Source organism: Drosophila gunungcola (genome assembly GCF_025200985.1).
Source record: "Drosophila gunungcola strain Sukarami chromosome 2R unlocalized genomic scaffold, Dgunungcola_SK_2 000004F, whole genome shotgun sequence".
Classification (NCBI taxonomy): Eukaryota; Metazoa; Arthropoda; class Insecta; order Diptera; family Drosophilidae; genus Drosophila; species Drosophila gunungcola.
This window is the reverse complement of record NW_026453167.1, coordinates 3,012,651-3,040,551: the sequence shown is the minus strand read 5'-3', so window position 1 is coordinate 3,040,551 and position 27,901 is coordinate 3,012,651. Positions and strand designations below refer to the sequence as shown.

At 39.0% G+C, this 27,901-nt stretch overlaps 2 protein-coding genes across 2 annotated transcripts; both read left to right on the top strand.

Annotated features, from left to right (window-relative positions):
• The first annotated feature begins 24 nt into the window (after positions 1–24).
• On the top strand, positions 25–24,254 carry LOC128254051 (uncharacterized). Its single transcript, XM_052982840.1, is given in 12 exon segments — positions 25–808; positions 11,657–11,698; positions 16,483–17,221; positions 17,260–17,708; positions 18,482–18,618; positions 18,687–18,777; positions 18,779–19,633; positions 19,635–19,655; positions 19,657–20,094; positions 20,165–21,034; positions 21,503–21,810; positions 22,416–24,254. Coding segments are annotated over 10 exon segments (3,996 nt in total). The 5' UTR covers positions 25–808; positions 11,657–11,698; positions 16,483–16,590; the 3' UTR covers positions 22,612–24,254.
• A 487-nt stretch (positions 24,255–24,741) lies between these two features.
• Positions 24,742–27,620, top strand: LOC128254304 (complex I assembly factor ACAD9, mitochondrial). Its single transcript, XM_052983324.1, has 3 exons — positions 24,742–25,864; positions 26,645–26,969; positions 27,032–27,620. Exons 1-3 carry the CDS (start codon positions 24,792–24,794, stop codon positions 27,554–27,556), a joined length of 1,923 nt encoding a protein of 640 aa, XP_052839284.1. The 5' UTR covers positions 24,742–24,791; the 3' UTR covers positions 27,557–27,620.
• Positions 27,621–27,901: the final 281 nt, after the last annotated feature.

Genomic DNA, 27,901 nt, shown 5'->3' with positions numbered 1-27,901 from the left:
GCACATTTGGATTTTCACAGCTGCGCGGTACGTCCACACTGAACCACCCACAGCTGGTCTGGTCTCTCTCAAAATCACAGTTGTTTTGTTGGGAAAAAAATAAACAATAATTTTAGCTGGCCGTTGTGTGCGAACGAAAAAGTGGAAATTATGCGAATCTCGACAGGTGAAAGGGCAACGCGATGCTGGCAATGAAAGTGTAGGCGCGGCTTTTCCGGAATTTCCAGCTTATCGTCACCTGTGCACCTGTGCTGGCATTTCCACCGATTTTCTTTTCGTCCATGGAGCTGCAATGGCGACAAAGTTGAGAACGATCAATTTCGCTAAATAGAAAGAGCAATCAAGGATAAAGAGCGGAGTAGAGAGAGAGGAGAGAAGAGCGGTGGGTGCAGGCGAAATAGCGAAAAAGAACCGTTTTTTCCCCATCAAAAAAGAGTTTATTAAAAGCGAATAAGAGTGTGAAAGGCAATGAAAAGTGGCAAAACGAGGGTTATATAAAAATATATATATGTTAATGAAGTGCCACGAAATGCAGTCTTTGAAAAAATCTAAAATAAATCAATGATATAGACGCAAAATCCAGGAGAAATAAGAAGAAGCAGCACAGCTGAGTGCGTGTGTGTGAGAGCTTCGCGTTGTGTTGTGTGTGCAAGTGAAATCAATAATATTTGCAGCCAAAAAAATTAGAAACTGCAACAATGTCGCAAAATAGAATCGAGGCAACAAATTAGCAAAGCCATAAATCCAGGCTTCACTGAGCGAAAAATTGTGCCTTTTCTCGGGATCTTCGGCTGCAAAGCGATAGAAGGTAAGTCGGCCATTTTTATTGCATTTTCCCCGCATCTCTTTTTGCTTTTGGTAATAAAATAAAGTACGCAAATTGCGCTTAATTGCCTTGAACTTTATGCGGGGTCTACAGTGTTTCACCAGTTATATGGAGTCTTTCGTTAGAAGATTGCGTTTTGAAGCGTAGCTTAAAACTGGAAATGCGGGGTCTTGTGTAAACAAAGCAGTCAAAGCAATGCCTTATATACTTTTGTACACTGCTGAAAAAAGGGATCTTAAATCAAGAAAATTATACTTAAATAAAAATAATAAATATGATTAAACAATAGCAGATCGAATTTATTAAACTTTTAATTTATTAAAAAAAGCTTCCTTTTTTTTTTTGTTTTTGTTCTTAGTGTGTTGTGTGTTCTCATGTGTGTGTGCGTTCTTCGTTGATTCTCTTTATGGTCAAAGTAAATGATTTCAATTCACGTTCCACTGCCTTCGCTTCAATATTTATTTGTCGCTTTTCCTTCCCCTACTCCTCCGCTCTCTTAATCAGCTGTGCTCGAGTGTGTGTACGAGAGAGAGCAGACAAAGAATCGGTTAGCGTCGACTTTGCTGTATCCTTGAATTCGTCTCGATTCGTTTCCTATTCCTTTTTTGCGCAGAAGAAACTGAGACAACAAAGGAAATCACATTTAAAACAGTTGACAGTTTGCCTTCTCCTCCACATCCATATTGATTTAATATTTGCATTGATTTGTTTAAATGATAGCCAAAAGCAGACTGCTTACATAAGCAATTAGTTGCTGGGATTTTGCTGCCAAGTGCGCATTACATCCGCAAAATCTTGGCAGACGGGTTTAATGATGTTGCCCTGTAAGCGGACTAACGGTTGTCGGACGCCCCTTCGTTTCCCCCCATTCGTTGGCGGAAATTTTAAACTTGCAAATCGTGTTAAGGAACGAGAGAAAAAGGTACCCTGTAATTCTTATTAAAATCTTTACCACATCGTTTTAAAATATAAAAAATTCGTAATTTTCAATATCGAAGTCAATTATTTTATTGTATATCTTAAAGATACATCGATAAAGAAGATGAATTAAGCAAGCTTCTAGACTTCCGTCAAATATCACCAAAACCGTTTTCATGAACTAATGATATTCGATTCGTTAAATTTATTCAAGCAAATAAAGTAAATTGTTTGGTTTAAGACAAGCACAAGCACAATTAATTATTATAAATTTATGAATAAGAAACGCAAGAGCCAAGAAAGAATTCAAAAAAGCATCATAAAAAGATATTTTTTGCAGAGGAAGTACATTCTTAATGAGTTATTCAGAATAAAAATCTCTTATTAATTTCGCAAAAATCTAAAAACAGGAAATACTGTCCGAACTGGATTTCAAGTTATTATATTTCACCACTTAATCAAATAAGGTCTTGGTTTTCCCCAATAAAATATGTCAGCAAAAAGCACATTCACCCAAGGGAAGGACAAAGTAAAGCCCCCTGCGTGTCTGAGACTTTTTATGGTTTTCCGTACTGTTAATGGAAGCCATAAGTGTTATATATGTACATATGTTACGCTCTACGCCACCTCCACGCAATTCTCCGGTTGAACTTTCGCCGATAAGGAAAAACCTAGAAAAAACCGCAGCAGGCTTATCTCGAAGTCACCGAAACCCAAATTCATTGTTTGCCTTTCTGTTTTGTAACTCCTTCCAATGTTTCATTTATTGGTATTTTTTATATTTACGGTATGTGGTTACGCGGCGGCCTGAGATAACCCAACCCGTTCCAAAAACGAATCCGAGACCCCTGATAACGTCTATCTCAGTTCCCTAGGGTTATTGCATTACGATTCAGGGTCGTATATCACTTCGGGTCTTGTATTGATAAAAAAAGAACGGTAGCTTTTCTTCAATTTGTTGGCTGGCCCCGCTTCTTAAAATCGGTCTAAATATAAACTTACTAAAAGTTAAAGAACATCACATTTGATGTTAAAAGCTCAAAATTAATTTAATTGTATAATAATAACACTACTCAGAAATCTTTTGTTGAAGACTTTTATAACCAGTTCTGAGTGTAAGAACTCTTCTTCAGCGTGATTTCTTTGCTGGACTCTCTAATACGCATTATAGGTATTTTCAAAATTCGCTCGAAAAGAATCGAGAAGGGGGGGCGGGATGTCAGTGAGAGTGGGAGAAAGAGAGAGAGAGAGAGAGTGGCTAACGCTCAGTGACCCCAACATTTCAGCCGTTGACTTTTTCCGTTCCCGTTCCGTTGTTTTTGCTACTGCGCTCCTTCCCCTCTTTTGCGTTTTACGTTATTTTGTTTGTCGGGTTGAATGACTCTGGGACAACAGCAACAACACAAACGTGTGCCAGCCAGCAAAAAACAAGAAAAATTAAAAAGTAACAACATTTTTGGGGGGCACTCCACTCTCTCGAGAGAGAAAAGAAAAGAGAGATGTAAAGCCAACGAACCCACCAAAATTTTCAACAGCTGATGGGTTTTGGGAGGTAAAAACTTCAGGGGTATGGGGGGTGGATGGGTGTCTCGTCTGGAAATCATACCTCCCACTTCCGAATTTTTGACTTACTTTGTGTTTAGAATAACCCTCTTCTGATGCGAGTGTTGCTATAGAGAACAGAGGGGTAGAAAGCCTGGAGGGGAAAACAAAAAAACATTGTTTTGATTGATATTCGTGCAATGGCTTTGATGGAATTTGTATTTCTTTCAATTCGCCACTTTATCGCTTCAATCAAAGTAAGAAAAAAAACAAACAAAAATCATTTTCCATATGAATTCTTCAACGCTTTGTTTAGATTTTGTTTTTGCTTTGGCGAATTTACGAAAATAAACAGCATGTAGTCATCGCATGATTTTGGGATTGGTGGCAGAGTTGGGGGACTTGGATCTTGTGAGTAGATTCCATTTTTGTAAAATATTTCTATTCCCCTTAGATTCCTAATTGCGTCATTACACGCTTATTCTTTATGACTTGAAAATAGTATTGAGTTTTGATGTGGTAAAGTGAGAAAAAAGTCTAATTTCCATTAAATATAAAAGATCTATGAAAAAAGATTAATTATTAATAAATATGTTTAATTAAAATCATCTTTTTTATTTAAATATAAGTCATTTAGTTGTAACTTTAATTTTTGTTTTATTTTTTGTTATTTTTTTTTGTTATTTTTTTGATAGACTTTAATACAAAGTGATGAAATACATTCTTGTTTAGTAAGTGGGCGTTTTCGTATCTTAAACTGGTAAATCCCTATCTGGACAAGACAATTAACTATAACTAACTTGTATTGATAGGCTTCAGTTTTTCACGGGGCTTATTATTCAAAATGTCTGCTTGCTATCTGAAGCAGATTATTAAAGTGCTGGGTCATCGGCCATCTATATGTATATTGATCTGGCCCCTTGTTAGTCACCCCTATTCCAATCACTCCCACAATCGCCTCCTAAAATGGCTGCCACACTTGGCTTTGATGTCACAGCTGTCTACGCTCTCAACCTTAAACTTTCCGTTTTCCGTGGAAAGCTCATTACAGTGGCACCTCGTTCGCCAGTTTTCCTCTTGCCCCCGCCATTCTGTTTTCTCCTCGCCCACCTGACGAGTCAATCACAGTCACGTGTGGGCCAAAATGCAAGAACAGCTGTGTTTGTGTGCCGGAAAACACGAAGGAAAACACGCGGCAGACACAAAGAGCTACAATAATCTAAAGGTAGACAGTGCCAGGGGTTGAACATGAGTATTGGTAAGATGGCCCTTTCAGACGCAGCTATCATTATTAATATGTCAAACTTCTATAAGTCGAATAACTATTATTATAAAAAACTTTGTTCTACGAAAATTATTATTACTTAATTTCCACTCTATGTTTTGATGTGTGTACCTTTAAAAATAATTCCATTATTTGTATAAAAAAACGTAATCTTGCTTGTTTAATTTAATTGTTTATATAGTATTAAGTTGCTTTACCAATTGATTTAAATTAATGAGTGACAGACGTCATTGTCAACAAGTATTCACTGTACAACACACACGCGTTACATGAGCTCCCCTCAGCCGCTCTTGTGTAAGCGGTTCGTCTGCCTTGAGTCTATATTTGCCCGCAATCAATCCAAGGTTTTTCCAAGGGTCTCAAAAACTCGAAACTTTTCAACTGCGTTCTTTACGATTCACAATTGCTGGTGCGGCAAAAGGCTGTATAATTTATAAGTTATGGTAAACAAACAAACACGTGTGGACTTTTCTTGTTGATTGAAACAAAGTATTGAGATATGCAGGGCTAATACAGTAATGACTCGGTTATGTATAAACTTTTGTGGGGATGATTTTGTCTGTGCTTTATAACATATATTTTTTTTGGGGTATTTACACTTATGTTATAAAACACCGACAATTTTATTAAACTTTAAAATGATCCGTCTTAACTTTGATTGGTTCACCGAAAGGATAGTGCACTGTATTATTGTTAGTTAGGTTTTTTTTTCCTATCTTGCGGTTTTCTTAAGGTTTTTAACCGTTTTATTATCAAAACAGCTGATCGACGCAATTAAGTGTGTGTTTGTATCTGTGTGTTGAAAACAACTGCGCATATAAAAAGCGGAAGAGAGAAGAGCGGGCCCTTTTAGTGAAAGAGAGAGCGCAAAACAAGCTGTAGACAAATTTTAATTCGGTAAAAGTGTTAGTGGAAAAATTAACTATCAACTTAAATTATTCCACACATTTTTATTCGCACACTTGCACATTTCTCGAATTCCATCTTAATTATAGTTAAACGAAGAAAGCCAGCCGTCAATCAACGAAACTTTTCAAGCTTTGAACCCAGAGAGCAGAAAAAAACCTAAAATAAAAGGCAAACAAAAAAATACCAACCAAAAAAATCATTTATGCCTAAGGGCTTTTGTGATCTCATCTTCATTTATGTAAAGCGCTCACTGGCACTGTGGTCTGTGCATGGAAAATTTTTACTTTGAACATGACTTTCCATAAAAAGTAAGGGAATACCATCTACCTGTATCCGAAGTTTCCTTACTTTTATTTGTACTTGCACGAGGTAAAGAGAAGTGAAAAAGGAAACAGTAAATATTTGTCTCAAACTTGTTATCTGGGGTTGGAAAAAAAATGGGAAATGTCTGGCTGACAGACGAGAGCAAAACCCAGAGAATCGGTTGATCGATAGAGTTCCTAATCGGTCCACGAGGTTTCTCCATCAATTATTTCTTCACCTTTCAATCAATCTAAGTAAAACTTGACAAAGTACTGAAAAAACGCAAAGAGAATTGGAGAATTAAAAAATATAAATTATAATACATATTTATACAACTTTTATAAATATATTGACATCTTTAAACATACTATCTTTAATTTTAGATTTATGCAAATAAAAAACATCGATTTTAAGCTTTTTTCGGTATATAGGTATATTTGATTAATATTAATATTTTGTTTTTTTTTTTATTGACGATTTTAAGATATTCATAAATATGATTAAAATTAAGATTTTTGCACTTGAACAGGTTAGCCTCTCAATATATTTGTATTCAAAGGTATTATTGGTAAAGAGATTATAATTTATATATAAACACCCACAAGAAAGTATATAGCTGGCATTAAAGAACTTTTCTTTTGCTGGACAAAGGAGAGGTCATCTTGTTTTCCTGTTTGGCCAGGATGAAGAGCGAAGAGAATCCCAGACCCCAGACTTCTTTGGTCTGGTCTTCGCTTTAACATTGGTCTGGGCATTTCTTTGTCTGGCTGGCTTCTTCTTTGTTGTCGCCGTGTATCCGTGTTTCTGAGTATCTGAGTATCCTTCGGCTCCAGCAAGTTGGGTTACTCGAGTTCACTTCTTCGCTTTTTCTGCAGACGGACGCCTGACAAGTATCTGTGAATATAGATGTGTGCCGTCTGTGATTGTGTCTGCTGCACCTACAGTGGCTAACGGTTAAGTGAAACTTTGCGAATGCAGCCAACATTGCATACAATTTTGGTGTCAAAGATATCTTTTTTAAGTGCATTCCAATGCAAGTTCGAAACTCGAAACTTAATTTGAATTTTTACTTTAAATAATAATTTTTTTATTTGTAAACACTTAACTGAAAATATTTATTATGAATTATTTTAAAAATATTTTAGGGACATTTAAATTTGGTTTTAAATCGCATTTGGTTCTGACAAATAAATAGTCTTGTGGACTATGTTTTTTTTGTAAACCATTTGTTAAAAGGTTAAAAGCAGTTAAATCGATCCTTTATGTCAAATTTAAAAATTTATGTTTTATCCTAACTTGTTATCATAAGAAAAGTCGAAAAATTTTAGTTTTCCATTAATTTGAGGACTACCCTGTAAATCGGCACTCGTTAATGTGTGGAAATCTTAGTGAAATAATATCAAGTACAAATCATATCAGCAAGTTGAGAAGAGCAGCACAATACAGATTGTATGGGTGTGTTTTGTTGGGTTCCGCTGATAAGATTCGCATCGTAGGAGAGCAGAGGAAATGAAAGACAAAGATAGGCAGAAAGAAAAAGAGGGAGAGAGCAGGCAAACATAAATTCTGAATGTTGTTGCTGTTGTCTGGGTCGCTGACGATTTTTGGGGCCTGCTATATACGGATATATAAATCGCACATACTCATATACTTTGAAAGCGCATGCGTTGTTGTTGTTGTTTTTTTTTTTTTTTTGGTGCTACTCCTCGTCTTCTTGTTCAAGAAATCTGCCAACAAGTACCCAACTTGTATATATACTATATATATATCGCTGTATATACACGAGCCAACAGCTATTTTCGTACATAAGGCAAAACAACACTCGACAACATGGCATCTCGAACATATGGAAACGGGTTCTCTATCTCTGTCTTTTCTCCTTGTTTTTTTTTCTGTTTTGTTTAATCTACGTGTGTGTGTATCTGTGTTTTCTGTATCTGTGAGTGGCTTTTGTTATTGAATCGCTATCGCAACAACAATTGCTCTTGCCCCACTAAAGTGAAAAAGGTTCCGCAATTTAAACCTAGATTATGATAAAAAGTTTCGTAACAAATTTTAGATTAACAAAGTAATTAAATTTATAACAAAAGAGAAGTATGGATGTTTAACAGGTTTCAAGTTCAGAAAGTTTCTTTTGAATGAAGGGAAATCAAGTGTTTATAAAACAAAATTGGGCTTAACTTATTTTCGTTTTTTTTTTTTGCTATCATTAAAAAAATGTTTTTTAATTTGACATGAAAAATTAAAAACAATATTCAAAATTAAAAATTTACTGCATTCTAGGTCAATATGTTATTAAAAACTCTTAAGTGGCAATTAAGCGTGGCAATCAACTTTTTTTCACTTATCTGAGTGCTACTGTAACTATTAGTTGTGGTTTAGTGTCTTACCTATTTACATGGCCCATCATATGTGATTATTTACTTTTTTCGATGGTTTGCTTTGGTATTGGTAAAGTCCATATGATTTTTGTGTACATTTTTTGGGCCTGCGCAACAGCAACATGTTGCTATTGGGACAGAGCCAGCAACATGTTGCCACACAAATAAACCACAAAAACTAGCCAAATGTACGACGTAGTTTTCCCCGCAACCAAGGGGTACCTACATAGTATATATACACATGCATGTATAGTATATACATAAACAAAGCGCTGCTGGCTGCTCAGCTGTTTTAGAAAGTTGCCGTCAGCAGCAGCGAACGGTTCGCAGCGCTTGGCTCCTCCGTTCATTTTTTTCCATTCATTTCATTCGAGACGTCGAGGCGAACACACGCGTCACCACAATTCGATAACCAAAATTAAGAACTGCAGGAATAATAATATTCTCATATATATTTTTCCAAGTGTGCGCGTGTGAAGTGCAGAGACTTCTCCGAAAGAAATACGAAAAAAAAACAAAGGCCAAAAAATCTAAGCAAACAAGTTTGTTTGGCTTATATTTGAAACGCGTTTACCTGCGAAACTCGGACTGTACAAGCCCATTAACACTATATATATACCTAAGCGCGCTGTTTAAAAGCGTTGAGAATTCAAATGCAGCTAAGCGAACGCCCAAAAAAATGTGGCCACTGCCATTTTTTCAACCTCAGGACTAGAAGCCAATTAATCCAACAAAATCAAAGGCGACAAAAATCCGCCACAGTGAATACTTAGAAATATGAACACTTAAAAATCAATTGAGTGTTTTTCGATTTTAAAATTCGTCAAAAATAACATACAACGGAATTAGGAAGTTTTCGAAAAGTTTTTACAGCAAAAAAAGGTTGGTGCAAAAAAAAAAACCAAAATAATTGTATGGCTTTAAGTACCAAGTGTATGTATGGGGGCGAGTGTGTTTGTGGCCACTCAGCTGGTTAGCTGCGCATGTGTTGGTGACGTAATTCCGAAGCACAGTTACTAACACTAGTACAGCGCAATTGCTGAAGCTCTACACCCCCCACCCCCACACCACCCACACACACAGTTGCCAATAATTGAAGATCGCTCACACAAACAGTGGAGCTTAGTAAAAACCAAATTGGCAGGTGTAATATAAAATCTATTAAATATATAGAGCTTTAATGACCTTGAAATATCTTTAAAATGTATCGTAAAATCCCATTTGTTTTCAAGGCTCTGTATATGTTAGATTTTAAATTATATAATAAAATGGTAAAGCTCATTTGGGTTTTTATGAAACTCAAAATAAAACTTAAAGTAGTATAGATAATTAGTTGTGGTGGAGATAAAAAAAGTTAAGATAACAATTGAGCTTTAAAGGCCTTGAACTAAATAAGAAATCTTAATATGTAGTGTCGTGGCACAGTTTTAAGGTACTATTATTAATTATTATTTTTCAGAATTTTCTTATTGTTTTAGTAACATATCTTGAATATACAAGTATAATTTTCCCAATCATAGTAATAAATTTAATTGATGGAATCAATTTTTATTTGGTTATGTGTAGTTGAACTTGGGCAAGTTCGACTGTAGTTGGACATTTGTGTAGGTGAAACACTTTGGGAGACTATGCGACGCCCCCTTCGGTGTTATTTGACACACACACACACACAGTTGCACACATAATTTACTGAAAAGCCAATTCAAATCATGCTCTCTGGCCCCTTCTTTCCATCCCCCTCTTTCCCCACCCCACCCCATCCTATCGGTATCTCTATCTTTCCACTCCCTCAAATGTTGTTTTTGTGTTTGTGAAGTCGGGAAAACTACTCGAGTTTTTTTTTAATATAATTGACACACATTTTCTAATTGTGGCGTTGCATTTGCTGTGTCAACACATTTGTTGCTGCTTTGCATGGGGCATTTATCATGTATTACAGGTCTGCTTTTGAACTTCTTTATTCGTATCGCTGTAACCTGTTGACTTAATCAGCTGTGAGGAAATACAAGAAAAAGACAATAGGCAGAATTCGTGTAATAAAAATCGCTTTAAGATCGGTAAGAATAAAATGCGCAATACTTAAAACCTCCCACGTGTTCAGATTGTTAGATTAAATCTACATAATAATAATGACAAAATTATAGAATAAAGATTCATTGCATAAGACTATGGACAAACCATTTTTGAAAATATAAAAAAATATATTAAATAGGATAACATACAAAATATTTATTCATTTGCGTAAAAGGTTACATTTAATGTATAAAAAATGGTATAACGTTTCAATTTAAGGCCTATCGATATACATATGCTTCTAAAATAATGTTTTGACTTTTTTTATTAAAAAATTAAGAATTGTGGCATTCACTACAGAGAGTAACCACTGTAGTTTCATTAAAAATAAAGGTCAAATTAAATACAATTTAAAGAATCAAAAAGAATAATCAAAAAACAAAACTTTCACTATCTTTGAACCTGCTCTTTTTATATAAGTGAAAGTCGTTTATTTTTGTTTTTGTCAGATAAGCAAAACAAAAAACAAAAATAGGCCAGGCCAAAATAAATAGCAACAGCTGTTTTTTGTGAAAATTCAACTTTGGTCAAAGTTTTGCTGGGGTTTTTACACGTACACTGACCAACTTATATCAACAAAGATAGCGAACAAAAAATATATAAATGAAATGTAACGAACTCGGACCCCCACACACACTTACATACGCAGACATTTGTCATAGTAATTTTATACGTGCGCAGTTGGAAATGTAAATGAAAGAGCGAGAAGCTGACATATGGATAGGGGGCGGCAGAAAGAGAGGCGGAGTGAAGAATTGGAGTTAAAGAAGTATCAAGTGAAAAAGAGAGGCATGAGGATGGGGGTTAAAGGAAGGCATTAACACGTCTTGCGGTCATTTGCTTTTCAAGAGAATAAGTGCGTGTGTTCTTTTATTTTTTGCTCTCAATTTGCAAGGCATATTTTGGCTAAAAATAAAAACGTGCTCGTCCTGTTCTCGCTGGCTCCTCATCTCGCTCGCTCTATCGCCCACTCCAGCTGCTGGCCCCAACTCCCCATAAGTGCGAGCAAGACACTCTCACGTGCTCTCACATTACACACTCATACTCTCGCTCACCTCCCCCCCTACACACACGTGGAGGAAGAAAAAGAAGAGCACCATAACTGGACTGTGTTTGTTTACATTTTCGCTTTGCCTTTTTTTTTTTTGTTATTGCTCGTTTTGATTTTGCGTCTGTTTTTGTTTTTATTTACTGCGCACATGTGAGCATCAGCAGGGCAACGTGGGTGAGAGAAAGAGAATCAGGGGGACAGCGAGGAACAAAGACCTGGTTGTGTAAGAGAATCAGGGTGCTTCACTCTCTGAAATTCGAAATTACGCTTTAATTTTAATTTTACATTTCCTTAATCGTTTGATAATCTCTAGTTTCTTAAATAAAGTTTGGTTTCTAATAACCTTTTTTTAATTTATTTATTTTCAGCAAAAAGCTAAAAATAATGGAATTTTAACGAAGTTTTGAAAGGTAAGTGAATGATGACTTATTAAAGAGATATTGATATTCTTGTAATATCAAATATATATTTATAAGTGATATATATTTTTTTCAAATTTTAAATATTTTTATGCGAGTCAAACGGAAGGGAACAAAATTTATAGGTTTCTTTTGATCTTACTACTTTGAAGAACTACCTCGAAATGTAAGCTTTTGAATTGCACACTTCTGACTTTCTAAATCAGACAAAAAGTGAAGATTTATTTGAAAAAAAGGTTGTTTCCTGATCCATATCCTTACAATAAATTTACTTCCGATAGTTTACAAACTATACAGGTTAAATGAAGTGAAAGAACTTAGGTTCTTCAGAAGGTATAATCGATACAATTTTTCATCACATGACCATGTTGATAAGTCCATGTCACCCTACAATATGTTCTTTGTTCCGTAGGCGAGAAATTCAGATATAGGCACTGAGAGGATGGGTGATAAAAGGGGTGGGTACATGTAACCCATTGAAGGTGCGGCCCCCTAGAAACACAAAAAAAAACAAAGCTCGCTCAGCTGTGAAGGTTTATGATTGGGAGGGTCACCACCACATGAGCCCATTCACACACGCACACAAACACAGAATGGGCTTTTTGTAAGGTCGACAACGAGGTCAATCAGTGTTTGGAAAAGCGATTGTTTTGTCGACTTTCTGGAAAATGAAAACTTTACAAAAAAAATCTTTGAGAAAACGCATTGGTATTTAATTTTTACAACACGTTCGTTTAAAGAAGTAAAAAATCTGTGGATTATATAAAATATTTTTGTGAAACTCATAACTTATTGTACTAAAAATTATCCAAAATAAACTTGAGTAAATCTGTTATGTGTTAAAAGATCTCCATCTATATAGTCTTGTTACCGCTTCCGCTTGAGATGACACATCCTCCACTTAACGAACTTCTGCAGCTAACGAGAATAAGTATAATTAAACTTTAAAGTGACGCATTCGACGGGATGACTAAAGTGAAACACAATCATATAAGATGATGTTAAAAGCAAATAAAAACGGTTTTCTTTGTTTGTGACTTTCGATGCACTCACGTGTTAACTTTTTTTTTTTGGTTTCATAATGCCGAAAAGGGGGACGCAGAAAAGGAAACCCCAAAACAAACGAAAGGCGAACGGAACTTGTTTTTTGAAAAGTTGCAACATAACAATTTTCCACTCGCGGTGGCTTTTCTTTTTTTTTTTTTTTTAATCTGCTTTGAACAGGTTTTTTTTGTGTTTTTGTGCAGCGCCCCTGGCGGTGGTTTTCGTTACCTGCCTTTCACTCCGCTTGGCGCGCCTTCAAAAGTTTGGTTTTCGTGTTCGATTTGTTTGCTTTTGAAGAAGGTATTATGTGGGTTATATTTGTATTATAGGGGTTTTCTGCAATTTTTGTTTGCCTTATTTCAACGATGATTACAAACAAATTTTCAAAATATGACGTACAATCCAATATATAATCTCAAGATCATTGTAAAAATGTTTAATTAAACAAAATTAACATTTAAAATCAAGCGGCCTAACTTTTTTTTTTTTTTTTAATAATTAAGTGTTTTAGTTAAGCGGTTATTTGCGAGAGTAAAGGGTATACAAGTCAAAGTTGTAATATTTTCATTCCCGTTTCCATTCGTTTTCCTTTTACCATTTGCCTCGCCTGCATTTTCCGCTTGGTAATCAAATTTTGTAATGTGCGTCAAAAAATGAGAAAAAGACGTAATAATAAATGAAAAAAAAATCAAACGAAACGAAAATGTGCAATAAATAAATAATTCAAGCAAGACAATCTACGAACACAAATGCAGCGTGTTGCAAAATCGAAAAGCATGCCAAGGACGGTGGCCGAGCTAAATGAAATTAGTCCAACAATGCGCCCCCTGCCCGCCCCCTTTTCCGCCCCTCACCTCCCTCCATTTGCAACCTACTCGATCACATTGCCAAGAAGCTCTGAAAATAATCAACAAAGTGTGCCAATCGAGGAGGAAAAAGGTGGAAATACAACCATATGACAAACTTTTTTCGATCAACTTAATTGCTGTTTCTTTAATTCGCTGCCAATTACTATTGCATCTGTTTTTACCTTAAAAAGCAATTATTTCAGCGAGAATTAAAGATTTCCTGGTGCCAATAATTACACTACAATGTACACAAAATCGTAGAATGCAACAATTAGTTAGCAATTTCCCGCATACAACCAAAATAATCAAGTCGAGATTAAAAATTCCCTTCCTAATAGCAAAAAACGTATTTAATAATAGTGAATAATTTACAATATATTTATTTTAGGAAAATAAGTATTTAAAATATTAAACATGACATTTTTAAACATTATTTAGGACTTTTTCCGGGGAAATGTAATATTTTACTATTGTATAAGTCTTGTTCCTGAAAATTGTACCAGCCTATTTAATTTATATAGATTTCAATTTAATTTGCATTTTTCTACCAAAATCCAATGACGTATTTAGAATTTGGCAAAAACATACTCGCCTTAACAGCTCGACAAAATCCAATTCTCAAGGTGTCCCCAGCGATTTTCCACGTTCGTCATTTCCTGACATTTCCTTGAAAATCGTAGCACGTTTCCACTGCGTCATCGAGTAAATTTTCAATTTTCGGGGTGGAAAGCGAATTTTCCGCCTGCGATGAAATGCAAATGATAATGGACAGCTGAAAGGAAGGGAAAAAAATTGGCCATAATGTAATCGAAATATTATTAAACTCTGGCGAACGGAGCTTGCTTGTCCCCATTTTCATACGAGTTTTCTCGTCTGTATGTGTTTGTCTATTGTGGGCCAAGAGTATTTTATATATATATGTATATACGTGAATGTGCCATAAACAAAACTCGACACATACGCACGCACAGCAAACATTGCAAAGCAATACAAAAATCAGATGTTTTCTAATACAAACACAGAGGGAAGTCAAAAGCTCTCTCGCTCTCTTTTTTTTGGCCTTATGTATCTGTGTCTGTCTCGCGCGCTAGTTATATATTGTGTATGCAGGTCAAGAAGAAACGCAAAAACAAAAGCAAAAGTAAAGACAAACATGTTTACTGAAGAGAGCTACTCTCCCTAGCAACATGTTGCACGCCTCTTAATTTGGTTTTGTTTTTCAATTTGCAATTTCACTGTTGTCAAGCAAGTTTTAGCAAACAAAAAATAGAAATAATAACAAGAAACGCTAAAATGGAATTGCAAAACGCAAGAAGAGCTTGCACAACAACAGCCAGCCTTTGTACTCTTCCCCAAAGCTTGTCAATTATTGCAATGTTTCCCGAAATTATATAATTAAAAATTAATGTTCACTCTTAGTCAGATAAAAATTATATGAATTATTTAATTATCTTGGTGCTATACGATTGTTCTTCATTTAGGAAACAACTTAACAATACAACAATTCAATGACATTAAAAAAATTACTTTTTAAATTAATATTTTTATAAACATATAATGAAAACAAAAGAGAATTATGTTTTTAAAGTCCAAATAAATAAAAATAAAAAAATAAGTATTCTTATCCATACCGTCTTATAGAGCATTTCCCATAGAAGGCGCCACAAAACGACCTTCAAAGCGTCACACAGATGCACACCTATATTGATGCAATGCTTTTGCAAAGCTTGGCTCAATGACGTCACGCCGTTAGCAACATGTTCTTTGTATTTGCTAGCTGTCGACCTGTGCGAATTTTGAGGGGGCGGGCGGAAGAGCAAGGGGTGGGGCTGGTGATGCATTGTGCATTGCCAAACGGCTGACATGTTGCTCCTAACTGGGTCTCCGGTTAAGTAACGACCTGGTTTCCAACTCTGCCTTTTTTTTTCTCTCGGTTTTCTCGGCTATTAGTATGTGTTTGGTGTTTAGTGCAGTTCACATGATGATTTCAGGCCAAAATGGGGCCGTGTCAGTGTGTCGCAGTTAAACAATTGGCCAAGAGAATTCTACTACTGGCCTTTTGTTGCTTCCGGATCGGAAGGATAAAACTAAAGTAAACCATGTCAGCAGTACATAATGTCCAAGTACATAGTGGACGGGCCTTGGGGATTCGATTCAAGTTGATGGTGCTTCTCTTCTCGCCATTCGACCTTCGCCAGTTGCAGTGGGTGGTGGGTGGTGTGGTGGTTTTGGAGGTGGGGTCGCAATCTGCCAGCTGCATCTGTTGCTGGCCTTATTTATGGAGCAGCCTTGCAGATTTCATAATGGAGTCAAGGATATTTAAACAGAAGTGTGAGGACAATTTAAGCTTCTATAGATTGAATACAAACTGTTTAAATAGCAAGAATAAATTACATAATTCAAGTTCTTTAACTTAAAGAGTGATTGTTGTAGAACTTGGAATATTTTACATAACCTTGCAAAGGAAATCACACGGCTAGTTTGTGTAGCTTACAATGCCTTACTCATTCACAATAATAATTTATTTATATTTTCTAAAACTCTTGCATTATCTCATGGCAATTATTGAACAACACTAGTCATTCTTATCAAAATCAAACAACACTATCTAAAAGCTTTATTAAGTATATTAATTCTGTGTTAATAATGGGACTTATTTCTTAAAAATCATTTGCTAAACTCTTTTAATTGCACTTTAATATGATTTTAAACAATAAAATTTCAAGTTTAGATTAAATATAACAAGTTAGTATTGTATTTGTTGTATTTTTTTTAAATAGAGTCATACATAATGGTCAAATCTATTTTATGACAATACATTAGGTATATATTTAATTGGAATATAAAAACCATTTCATTGACCATTTCCTTCTCCATTTACAGTGTACTTCTGGTGCAAGAAGCAGCAGCAGCAGCAATAGCTAGAGGAATCGGAACCGGAAACATCTCCAGATCCAGCGGACAGGCAACCAACCGACCGACCGACCGACCATGATACCCACCAGCGTGACCAACTCACCGCCGCCAGCGGGATTGGGCCAGAATGGAGCGGCTGCCTCCTTGGGCTCGGCAACGGCGGCGGGTGGCGGGTTGTTGTCCGGCCTGGCCATGGCGGGCATCTCCGGATGTGGGTCGAACGGAGGATCGGGAGCTCCTCAGAACAACTACAGCTCCGTTGTGTTGGGCCTGGCATCGCTGATCCTTGAGGGTCGACCCATCGCAGACGACGAGTATGCCCAGCAACAGGTGGGCATAGGCATAGTCGGCGTGGGAGCAGCCACTGGTGCAGGATCTGGTGGCGGACGCCTCTCGCCACGACCCTCCACTTCCAGGGCGGCCATCAACATCACAACGAATCCCTATGGATCGATGGGAGGATCGGACAACAGATCGGCCAATGGAAGTGGATCGGCGGCGGGGTCACCCAGCAGTTCGCTAACCCACCAGCGCTGGACACAGAAGCTCTGCCAGTTGCGTCAGATCTCGCCAGCTGCCCAGACAATGAGTGCCGAACCGGAGTTGGTTTCCCTGGCCATCAATGAGCTCAACAAGGATCACGGCGATTACGAGATTGTGCGGCGGGTTATGCTCAATCGAGCTGGTGGTTTGGGTTTGGTTAGTGGTCCCAATGGCGGTGGTGGAGTCGGAGGTGGGTCGGAGGTGGTGGAGGTGGAACCAACAACTCCAGTGCCGCCAGCTCACCGGGCTCCAATTCATCGGATAACATACTCCACTCGCTGCAATCGCTGGCCACCACATGTTTGAGAGGTGGACCCGCCTTGGCACCGCCACCTGTTGAGCCACGTCCTCTGAATCTGGCCTTTCTGTGGTCAGGATCGGGCGGATCTGGTGGCAGAGGATCGGGATTAGGAGGAGGTGGACTTGGAGGAGGAGCAGCAGCAGCTTGCATTAGCAACACAGCAACAACAACAGCAACAGCAACAACAACGGCAACTGCCACTGCCAGCAGCGGAGCAACTAGCTCCGCATCGCGGCCCAAACACGGGCCGCACTGTGATCAGTTCCTCAGGAAGATGGGTCTGGCCAAGGGCGAGATGCCGTCGGAGGCTGAGGAGCACATCTGTGATATGTCCTACGTGAATATGACCGTAAGTCGGCGCCAGGTTTCAAAGATACTTACATTATAATAGGTTATAAAAACATGATGGATATTTTTTTTTACCAAAAATAGGGCTTATTTTTATATAAGTCAAGGTTTAAAAAAAACATTATTTAATAAAATTTAAAAGTAAAATAAGTAAAGATTGTAAAAATCTATTGAACATTAGACATTCGAATTTATTAAGAAATTACTTAGTTATTTAGCCAAACCTATAATAACTTTAGAACATTTTTCGAAAATTCATTGAAATTTTTTAAATTTATTAAATTAAAAAAAAAACCAAATACTAAAAAAAAGGTTACATTTTTTGTTAGTTTTTTTAATATTTAGTTCAAGATTAATAGATAATCTATATATAAATAAATATTTAATATATTATTATATGGTTAACAATTTATTAAATATTTCAAAGTTAATTTGGCCATTCCATGAGTTAAAAAAACACCTGCAAAATCTACAGAAAATATTTAATGTATCACATTATCTGGACAGGTCTAATTCATTGTATATTTTTTTCAGAACCTTTAGCACTTAACAATAAATCATCATCAAATAAATACATAGATTTATAAAACAAATAAAGAATAGCTTAAGTATTGTTATTAAGTTAACTAATAATGTCGAACTAGATAAAGCGTTTTGTTGTATAAATATCAATTACTTAGCTACAAAATCATACACTAATATTTATTTGGCACTTTGTTCGTTTCCTTTTGTATACACTCAACAATTAACACCAAAAAATGTATGTTATTGCAGTGCAATCGTTGGCGGGCATATTGCATGAAGATGGAGGCCATCCTGGCCAGACGCGAACCCGTTTGCATCGAGGTCTATCTGGGTCCCGTGAGCCATAAGCTATTGCTGGAGCAGTGGATCATCAGCGGCAAGGAGAAGTGAGTTGTACACAATAATAATCTACAGAATAATCCACAGAACTAATATGGCATTCATTCAATTATAGAGTTCCTCCACCCACGATGACGTTGCCTTCGCTGTGCAGCGCCATCCGGAGTCAATTGTACTTCTCGCAGATTGTGGCCTGGTGTGATCTGCCTCCGGAAATGTGATCCTTCGGTGTACGACAGTGGCCGTGTGATCTTCTCCAGCTGCGGCAACATAAGCAACAATGCTGGCGACTTGGCCACCAGCCATACACCCATGAGTGGTGGTGGTCAGAAGAGACCGCGCCTCAACATCTTCTACAGGATCAAGCAGCACAACACCAGCGGTGGTGGGCTACACCACGAGGATGGCTTCAGTGCCAAGGCCAATGTGCACAATTTTCCCAACGTCAATGTCTCGGAGAGCTACAGCATCTCGGTTAGCGTGCGTAGTTTGCCCCGGATAAATGGTGGCCTGCCGCATGTGGAGCCACCACTGCCACCGACTCCAGCCCCGCGAAGTTTGCGCACCGCCTGCTCCGGCGATCCGGCCAGCACGCCAACTGGAGGCGGTGGCCTACATGCCGCCACGCCCACTGGCCTGGGTGCCCGGATCAGTGCACTCACCCCAACGACAATGGCCAACAGCGGCTCCAACTGTGATAATGGAAAACCAGGAATGGTACTGGAGGGACTGGACGAGCTCGATGGCGACACGAGTTTGAGCCATCGCGAGAGGCAGCTGCAGAAGTATCGCAAGCGAATGCAGCGCAGGGACAAGAAAAGGGAGAGGAAATCGACGCCAGAAAGGATGGCAAACCATCAGCCACACCAAACCGAGGAGCCCATGGAGGAGGGTGAGGATTTGCAGTCGCCATCGCCATCGCAATCGCAATCGCTATCTCAGACGCCGTCGGAAAGCCAAAGTCAATCACTGGCCTTGACTTTGCAGCAACCACGACGCATTGCCATGATCTCCACAGGCACGCAGACTTCGTTGAGCAGCTGCCAGCAGTGCGGCAGTGAGAAAGACACTGCTTTGTCTAAGCTTGCACGGGAGGAGCCAATGGATCAGCTGGCAGAGCAGGAGATGTAGACGAAGCCGATGATAGCGATACAACGGCCTCCGAAATGGAGGAGACCTCCACGTGTAGCCTCAGTAGCAGCGATCTCATTGTGGGCACACCTCGCAACAAGGCCGAGCTCCTGCTGCAGGCCATACAGCGCACGCCAAAGAACCGCAATCGAAAGCCCCATCAGGCGGCCACCTCGTGTCGCAACTCAGATCTCAATGGAGGGCAGAACAACAATCTGGTTGTGAAGGCCATGCCCAGTGGCTGTCAGGTGTGCAAGCGCCAGAAGACGCAGCACAACTTTGCCAATGGCAAGGAACACAAACCCACCCACACCAATGGCGAGCACTCGAGCAATGGTTTTGCCAGCAGCATGCAGCAGGAGTTGGAATTGGAGAAGCAATCTGAGATACAGGTGAGTTTCGCCCCGCCCCTGACAAAGTATTGACTACTACTACTACCAACTAATAAAGTTATTTTCGCAGATTGCATCCACCAAACTGACGCCCAACATTGAACGCTGCTCGCTGAATGCCGCAGAGCGCTGCAAGACGCCACCGCCCGACCACATAGTGGTGCAGTTCAAGACGCCGCTGAGCCATGTGCCGGCGAAACCTCAACCGGATGCGATGGTGCCACTCCAGCAGCAGCAGCAGCAGCAGCAGCACCACCACCAACAGCTGGGCAAATCCTCACCGAAACCGTGTCAGCTACGATTAAATTGTGGCAGTCTGTTGGACAGCGAAACGCCGCCGCCGAATGTCTCGCCACAAATGCGTAAGGCTTTGCCCAAGGTGAACCTCACGACGATCTTCTGCAGTTCGGCCCCCATTGCCATTGGCTGTCCCGCCTTCAGTTTCGATCCGGCTGCCTTGAGTCATGCCCATTCGCAGTTGCTGGCTCCGGATGCGAGTGCCACGCCGCCCGTGCAGAAATCCTTTTCGGCTCCAACATTGCCACATGCCGCTTCGCTGTCCGTATCGCCGCGATTTGCCAAACAGGCGCTGGCCGCCCACAAGCGGCGTTCGCGTCATTTGAGCGATCGCAGCGATCGTAGTTCTTTGGGCTCCGATGAGCAGCTGTCGGATGAGGATCTGGAGTCGGGTCTGTGCAGTCCAGCCGGTGGATCACCGTTGAAGTGTCGCGCCAGGCTGGCGGCTCATTTCGCCGGGCGTCCGCTGCTGGGAAATCTGGAGGAATCGCTGCTGCAGCGGCGGCTTATGCCCAAGATCGAGGTTATGGGCTTCAAGCTGCAGTTGGGCGCCTCCGGAGGATTCTGTCCCACCCAGTTGACCATACCGGCGGTGTCATACTTTTACGAGCTGCATGGCGAGACGCTGAGCACTCCCTATTTGGTGAGTCTATATTAAAAAAAAAAGATTTGGGGCACAAGAAATTATTGTTCGATGCACTTTATAAAGTTTTGCTTAAATTTAAAGAAAGAAAAAACAATTTTTTCAATGAAATAAGAATATTTTGTTTTATTTACTATTTGGAGTATTAAGAAATCATCGTTTCATTCCATTGCTCTATGTTTTATACTTTTAAAGGTACCAAATTTAGTCCCAAAGATATACAAATTTAAAGAAAAAAACCTTTTTTTTTTTTTGTTAAAATATAAATAATTTATTTCTGTTTTTTTTTTTATTTAATTTCATTATTTAAAAAAGTTGCCAAATTTAGTCCCAGTCGCCAAAAGAGAAATTCCCATAAACGAGTTTAACGCTTTGTTTCCTTCAATTTAGTTAGGTTTTTCAGAAGATTGGAATTAAGGAAGAAGTGTTCAACTGTAATCCGAATATGGTGAAATCTGTTTTTTGCAGTGTGAGATTCGTCTGCCGCGCAAGGGCTATTCGGTGCCGAGGACGGGCACGGTGCAGGCCACACTGCTGAACCCCATGGGCACGGTGGTGCGGATGTTTGTGATACCCTACGACATGCGGGACATGCCCCCGCTGCACCGCACCTTCATACGGCAGCGCATCCTGGCCGAGGAGCTTGGCCAGGATCAGGAGGCAGGATCGGGACCGAAGATGCCCCGGAGTCCCACAGTTACTAGCACCACCAGCAAACTGGGACACTTTATCAGTGCCGAGCAAATGAAACGGCTGCGCTACTCCATACACCTGAGGTAAATCATTGAGTTGCCTTACGTGGTTGTAAACGATGAAGCGGTAGCAACTAAAGTGCCTACAATAAAGGAAATTTTGTTAGTTAGCTGATGTTGCAGTCAAAATAAGTGCTTAATAATAGAAATTAAAGGCATACACAAATCTGTCTTTAAATTTTCCATAATGACCACATAAAAGTAAACAAATGTACATAAAAACAATTTTTTTATAAATTTTAGTTTTTCAATAAACAATTTATTTTCGTTTATCTGCAATTTGTATTGGACAAAAACAAATGTTTTAAAAATCTGATTTTCTTTTCAATTTAAAAATGAAAAACAAATTTTTTTTATCAATCTATTAAAGGTTTTAAAATATTATACCTACGATTAATGTGGATTTTTATATTTGAACCATTTATATAGTAATAGTATTACAAAAATTTAAAAAAGTTTTTAAAAAGTTGCTTGCAAACTATTTTTTATAGCTAATTCCATAAGCTAAACAACTACTATTATTTTAAGCGCAGCTGTAAGTGCAGCCGCTGCATCGTTTACAACCAGCTTTAAGGGAACTTCTCAACAAAGACTTTTATGTTAACTAACTTCACTTTTGTGATTCCCAGGTTCCAGACATCTCGCTCCGGACGATTGTGCCTGCACACGGACATTCGCCTGCTGATCTCACGCCGCACCGATTGCGATACGGCGGCTGCCCATGCCAAGGGCGTCTTGGAGGCACCCAACGAGCTGGTGACGGACACTCTGATGCCCGCCGAGCCGCGTTACAGTGCGCGACAGGAGAGCGCCGGCCGGATTTAGTAGCTACTGCAAGCCCTGGGCGGCACACTCGAGCTGCTGCGTCGCCTGTGCAAGCAGCTCCAGGATAAATGGCAGCAACGTGAGCCTCGGGATCTCTGGCAGTGGCCCAGATACCAATTGTAGCTGATCAGGAGTAGGAGTCGGAGTCGGAGTCGGAGCAGGCGGTGGCGAAAGCGGAGGGCAGGAGGCGAAACAAAATCCTGTGTGCGTGTGTGTGTGTGACAACCAACCAACCAACTGCTTTACTAGTTATCGTTTAATCTATCCCTAAGCTTAGTTTCTCTTAAATTCTTTTTTTTGGTATTCCACCTCTCGCATGAGGTTCTATATATTCGTTTAGTTTGAATTTGAATTACTGGCAAAATGTGTGTGAAAAAAACACTGCGATAGTAAAAAAATGTTGAATATGAAAAAGCAATTGAATCGAATCGAATCGGTCGGTCAGTCAGAGACGAGCGAAGCAAAACTATCTGTGTCTGTTTATCTATAACTGCAATCGTATCTCCGAATCGAACTGTTACTGTATCTTTTGAGGGGTCCATGTCCACATGATGAGGATCTAAAGTGCGGAGCAATTAGCAATACTAGAAAAAAAAACTATGCAATGTGTGAGTGTGTAAACGCAAGGGAGATAACTACGTATATAGGGCAAACATGCAGATATCACATACAATATATATATATATATTTAAATATATATTTATGTACCATATGTATAATCGTCGAGTAGCGTCAGCAATTTTAAACGGCAATTTTGTGGAGGAGTCAGCGATTTGCAGTAGGTTTTTTGGGGGCCAGGATAAGAAGGAAGCATGGTTGATGCGCACGCTCATATCGATCGTTGTTGTTAGTGTGTAGTGTGTTTTAACCACAGAAATTAAACAAAAACAGAAACAGAAACAGAACCCTTTCATTGAGTGCAAGTTTGAAATGAGTTTATCTTCTAATTTCGATTCTAATTTGGTATTTCCGTTCTGAGAGTGTCTATTAAGCGTGCCTGTGATACGATATGAGCTGCATGTGGGGGGTAATTCTAATAGAGTTTTTTTAGTTAAATACAATTGACAATTACACTTTTGTCGTTCTCCTTCCCCGTTTTTTTTTTCTTGTTTACAGACTACAGATTAGTTTCTCTGTTTTGTTGTGTTCTCCATATGCAACAAGTGCTTGGAGTTTATTTGCACGCCATGCAATCGGGGGGTTTTTTATAGAAAAACACCTCGCCAACTTCAGGCACATTTGTACTTCAATAATACAACTACACTATTACTGATCTAGATGTGTTGAATTCTAAACAAATTCTAATTTTCCAATTGATACCTGACTATAACTATTGTATAACAACGTACTACACAGCTATTAACAAATTTTCAATCTAGGTGGTATGAAAAACAAATAAAATATAACATTTAGAAAACCAAATAAAAAACAAAAAAAAATAAGAAAGAGGGAAACTCAAAAAAAATCCAAGCGAAACAATAAAGCAAAGTCGATGGGAATATGCATTAAACCCATCGACTGGGAATCATACAATTTACTTTGTTCAATTTGTTTTAAGTAGAGAGCTTAATGTGCGCTGTCAATAGCAATTATATGTGTAACAATAACACCAATATACAATACAATGATTCAATAAAGGGAAAGTGTGTTTTTTATTCTCAAGGTGGTCGCGGACTCAACTAAAAATTTTGGAATTTACAAACAAAGTATATCAATTACTTACACGTATTAATAAATTAATAGCAAGTTCTAAATTAAACGAAAAACAAAATTATAAAATTTGAAAATCCAACTAATGAGAAAGTTATTTTTTTTTTATTTTACAGCGCTTAATACAAATTAATTCAATTTAATGGTTAAAAAAAACAATTTGACTAGTATTTGACTTCTCTTGTTTTACATATTAATATTTAATGTATTTAAATTTGTCAAAATATAAAATAATATAAAAGGTATTATATAATATAAATTATATAGTTTTTAACTACTTATTTAATTTAAAACCCTTGCCTATTTAAAATACTAAAATAACCGTTATGAATTTCGAATTTTTATAGCACGCCAAACAGCTGATCAACGCGTTAGGGTGTTTATAGCATATACCGCTCATATGTTTCAGTACTTATTTCCCAATTTTGAGCTGGTCCCACTGTGGCAAATTACCTAATTTTTTGGTAAATATGCGATCCAATTTGTTTTCCGGCGCCTCGCGGCTCTTAAAATACGGCCGGAATGGAAAACTTCTGACTCGAGGAAAGAGCACCAAGGCGACCTCGAGCAGCTTGGACTCGCAGCACCAGGATGCGGCGACCACCGAGGGAGGTAAATCGGAATCCGTTGAGGAGTCGCCGGAGCAGCAACAAAAGTTGCCCACCAGGGAGCCGCTGGCCAAGAATTTCTTCATTGGAGTCGTGGACAAGGAACTGCTGGCCTATCCGGAGGTGATTCCTCGCGAGGAGATGTCCCACCTGCAGAATTCTCTGCTTCCCTTGAAGAACTACTTTGAGGAGCCCCGGGAAGCGGAGGAGAAGACATCCACAGAGACTCTCCGGCAATTGGGACTCTATGGCCTGAATGTGCCCACGGATTTCGAGGGCAAGGGCTATGGATGGAGTGCCAGTCTGATGGCCAGTGAACCGGATGCCACGGATACGAATGTAACGCTGGGTTTGCAAACTCACCGCGTGGTTGTGGATCTCCTGAAGGAAGTGGGCACTCCACTGCAGCAGCAGCGATACCTGCAGGATTTAGCCCTGGGCAAACTGATAGCCACCGAAGCCATCTACGAGTATTCCCCGCCCGAGGAGGATTACTTCAGCACCCAGGCGGAGTTGCTACCGGAGACCGGAAAGTGGTTACTCAATGGCGAAAAAGCGTTTGTGGTCTGCACTCCCGGGGAGCGACAGCTTTTCCTAGTGCTGGCCCAAACCCAACAGCCGAATGTCCCGGGAGCTCTGGGACGTGGCACCACCATCTTCCTGGTCGACTCCCAACAGGAAGGTGTGCGTTTGGGTGAGCAACATGCCACCTTTGGTTGCCGCCAAGCAGAAATTCGACGTGTACACTTTGACCGGGTTAAGCTAAGCGAGGAGCAGGTGGTGGGCATCCCACACGATGGCAATCGTATTTCGGAGCAACTGGTTAGATCATCCCGACTGAGGAGCAGTCTGGTGGGCGTGTCCCTGGCCAAGAAACTGCTCAACGAACTGGCCCAATACAGCGTGACAACCACTCAGTGTGGAGTTCAACTGAAGTAAGTGCAAGTTTTGTATTACAAAAATTTGATATTTTTGTAATGACTTCAACAAGTTGCCCTACTTATTACCTGTATTATTCAAAAGCCTCTTGTTTTTTAACCTATTAGTTGGCTTAGAATGTAAATTATACAATGAAGGTTTATTTATCACTCTAAAAAATTAATTTTAAGTAAGTTTTTCTAAGTTAACAATAACTTAAATAATAGTTGCTGATAGAAACTTTTTATATGGGCCATTCATTTGGCACTTTTTTTTTTAAATAGACTAAAATACAGGGAAAGAAGTTAAAATAGGCAAGAATGAATTAAAAACTATTATAATCAATGCTAATCATGACATTGAGTTCAATCAAAAACGACAATTTATAAATTACTATATTTATCTTTAAAGCTTAAATATAATGTTTAAATCTTATACTCAAAACATAAAAGTATACTTTAAGTAAATTTTAAGGTATTTCCAAAGTAACCAAGATTATGTTTCGATACAATTTTTAAATCAAATATTTTTCAATCAAATTTTCAAATCAAATACATTTTAATACAATTTTCCAATCGAATATATTTCAGTAGTATTTTTCAATCAATTGTATTTCAATACAATGTTTATAACGAATATATTTCAATATTGTTATTAATTGAAGAAGATTTTAATAAGAGTTTCAAATCAAGAGTTTCTTATCAATTTAAATAGATTTTAATAAGAGTTTCAAATCAATTGGATTACTTTTATTTAAAATTTTGAAGTTAAGACTTGTTTTGTTTTTTTTCTTAAAGAGACCTGGAGCTGACCCGTGTGCACCTTTCCCGAGCCATGTGCTCGGTATATGCAATGGAGAGCATGATCTACATGACCGCCGGCCTGCTGGACGAGTTCCATGCCCAGGATGTTTCCATGGAGAGTGCCATCACCAAGTACTTCACCCTGCGGCAGCTGTACGAGATTGCCTCCCAGAATCTTGGCCTCGTGGGACCCAAGAGTCTGCTCAGCGGCGAGGCCACCGAACTGGGACTTCGAGATGCAGCTCAGCTGTGCACGCAGGGTGAATCTCTGGACACGCTGGGCATGTTCATCGCCCTCACAGGATTGCAACATTCGGGCGTGAGTTTGTGGTACCCCTTAAACAACCTTTTAAGGCTAATTAAAACCTTTTTTATTTTCAGCAAGCCATGAATACGGGTGTGCGTAAGTCCAGGAATCCCCTATTCCATCCTGGCCACATATTTGGCAAGTTCCTGGACACCAACAGCATCGACAGTCCCAAGACAAAGATGCAACTTTCGGAGCATGTGCATCCATCTTTGGAGGCGGCCGCCCAGTGCATTGAGCACTCGGTGGCCCGGCTGCAAATGGCCGTGGAGCTGATGTTCACCCGGCATGGAAATGCTGTGGTGGAGCGCCAGAGTGAAATGCATCGACTGGCGGAGGTGGCCACCATCATCTATGCCATGTGGGCCAGTGTGGCGAGGGCCTCGCGATCCTATTGCATTGGTCTTTCACTGGCCGATCACGAACTGCTGACGGCCACTGCGATCTGCTCGGAGGGCAGGGATCGCGTCCACACCCTCTGCACCCAGATCTACGGCGGTAATTTCGTCAACAACGACAACAACTTGCTGCGACTCTCCAAGCAACTGACCAAGAGCAAGGGCTACTTCCCCGTCCATCCGCTCACGTTCAACTACTAAGCCCGGCTGGTAGTTTAGTTTATTATTGCCTTTAAACATTAAAGTAAATATTTGTTATTGATAACTAGCAGTGGTTTCATTAAAAATAAAGGGGGTATTTTAAGATAAAATACTCAAACAGAATTGTACAGACTTTACTTTAATTTTTAAACCGCCAAAATCTGTTTGTCCAACTCTCTGTATTCCAACTCTCAAAAATCAATATCCTTATATTAGGGTGTCGTTTCTATATTAAATCATGTACATTCTTTGTAAAATCCTTATTTTCAAAGGAATAAGATATTTAGAGATTACTTAAATTGCTGTAAATCGTTGCAAGCTTCAAAAATGTTTTAAAATCTCCAA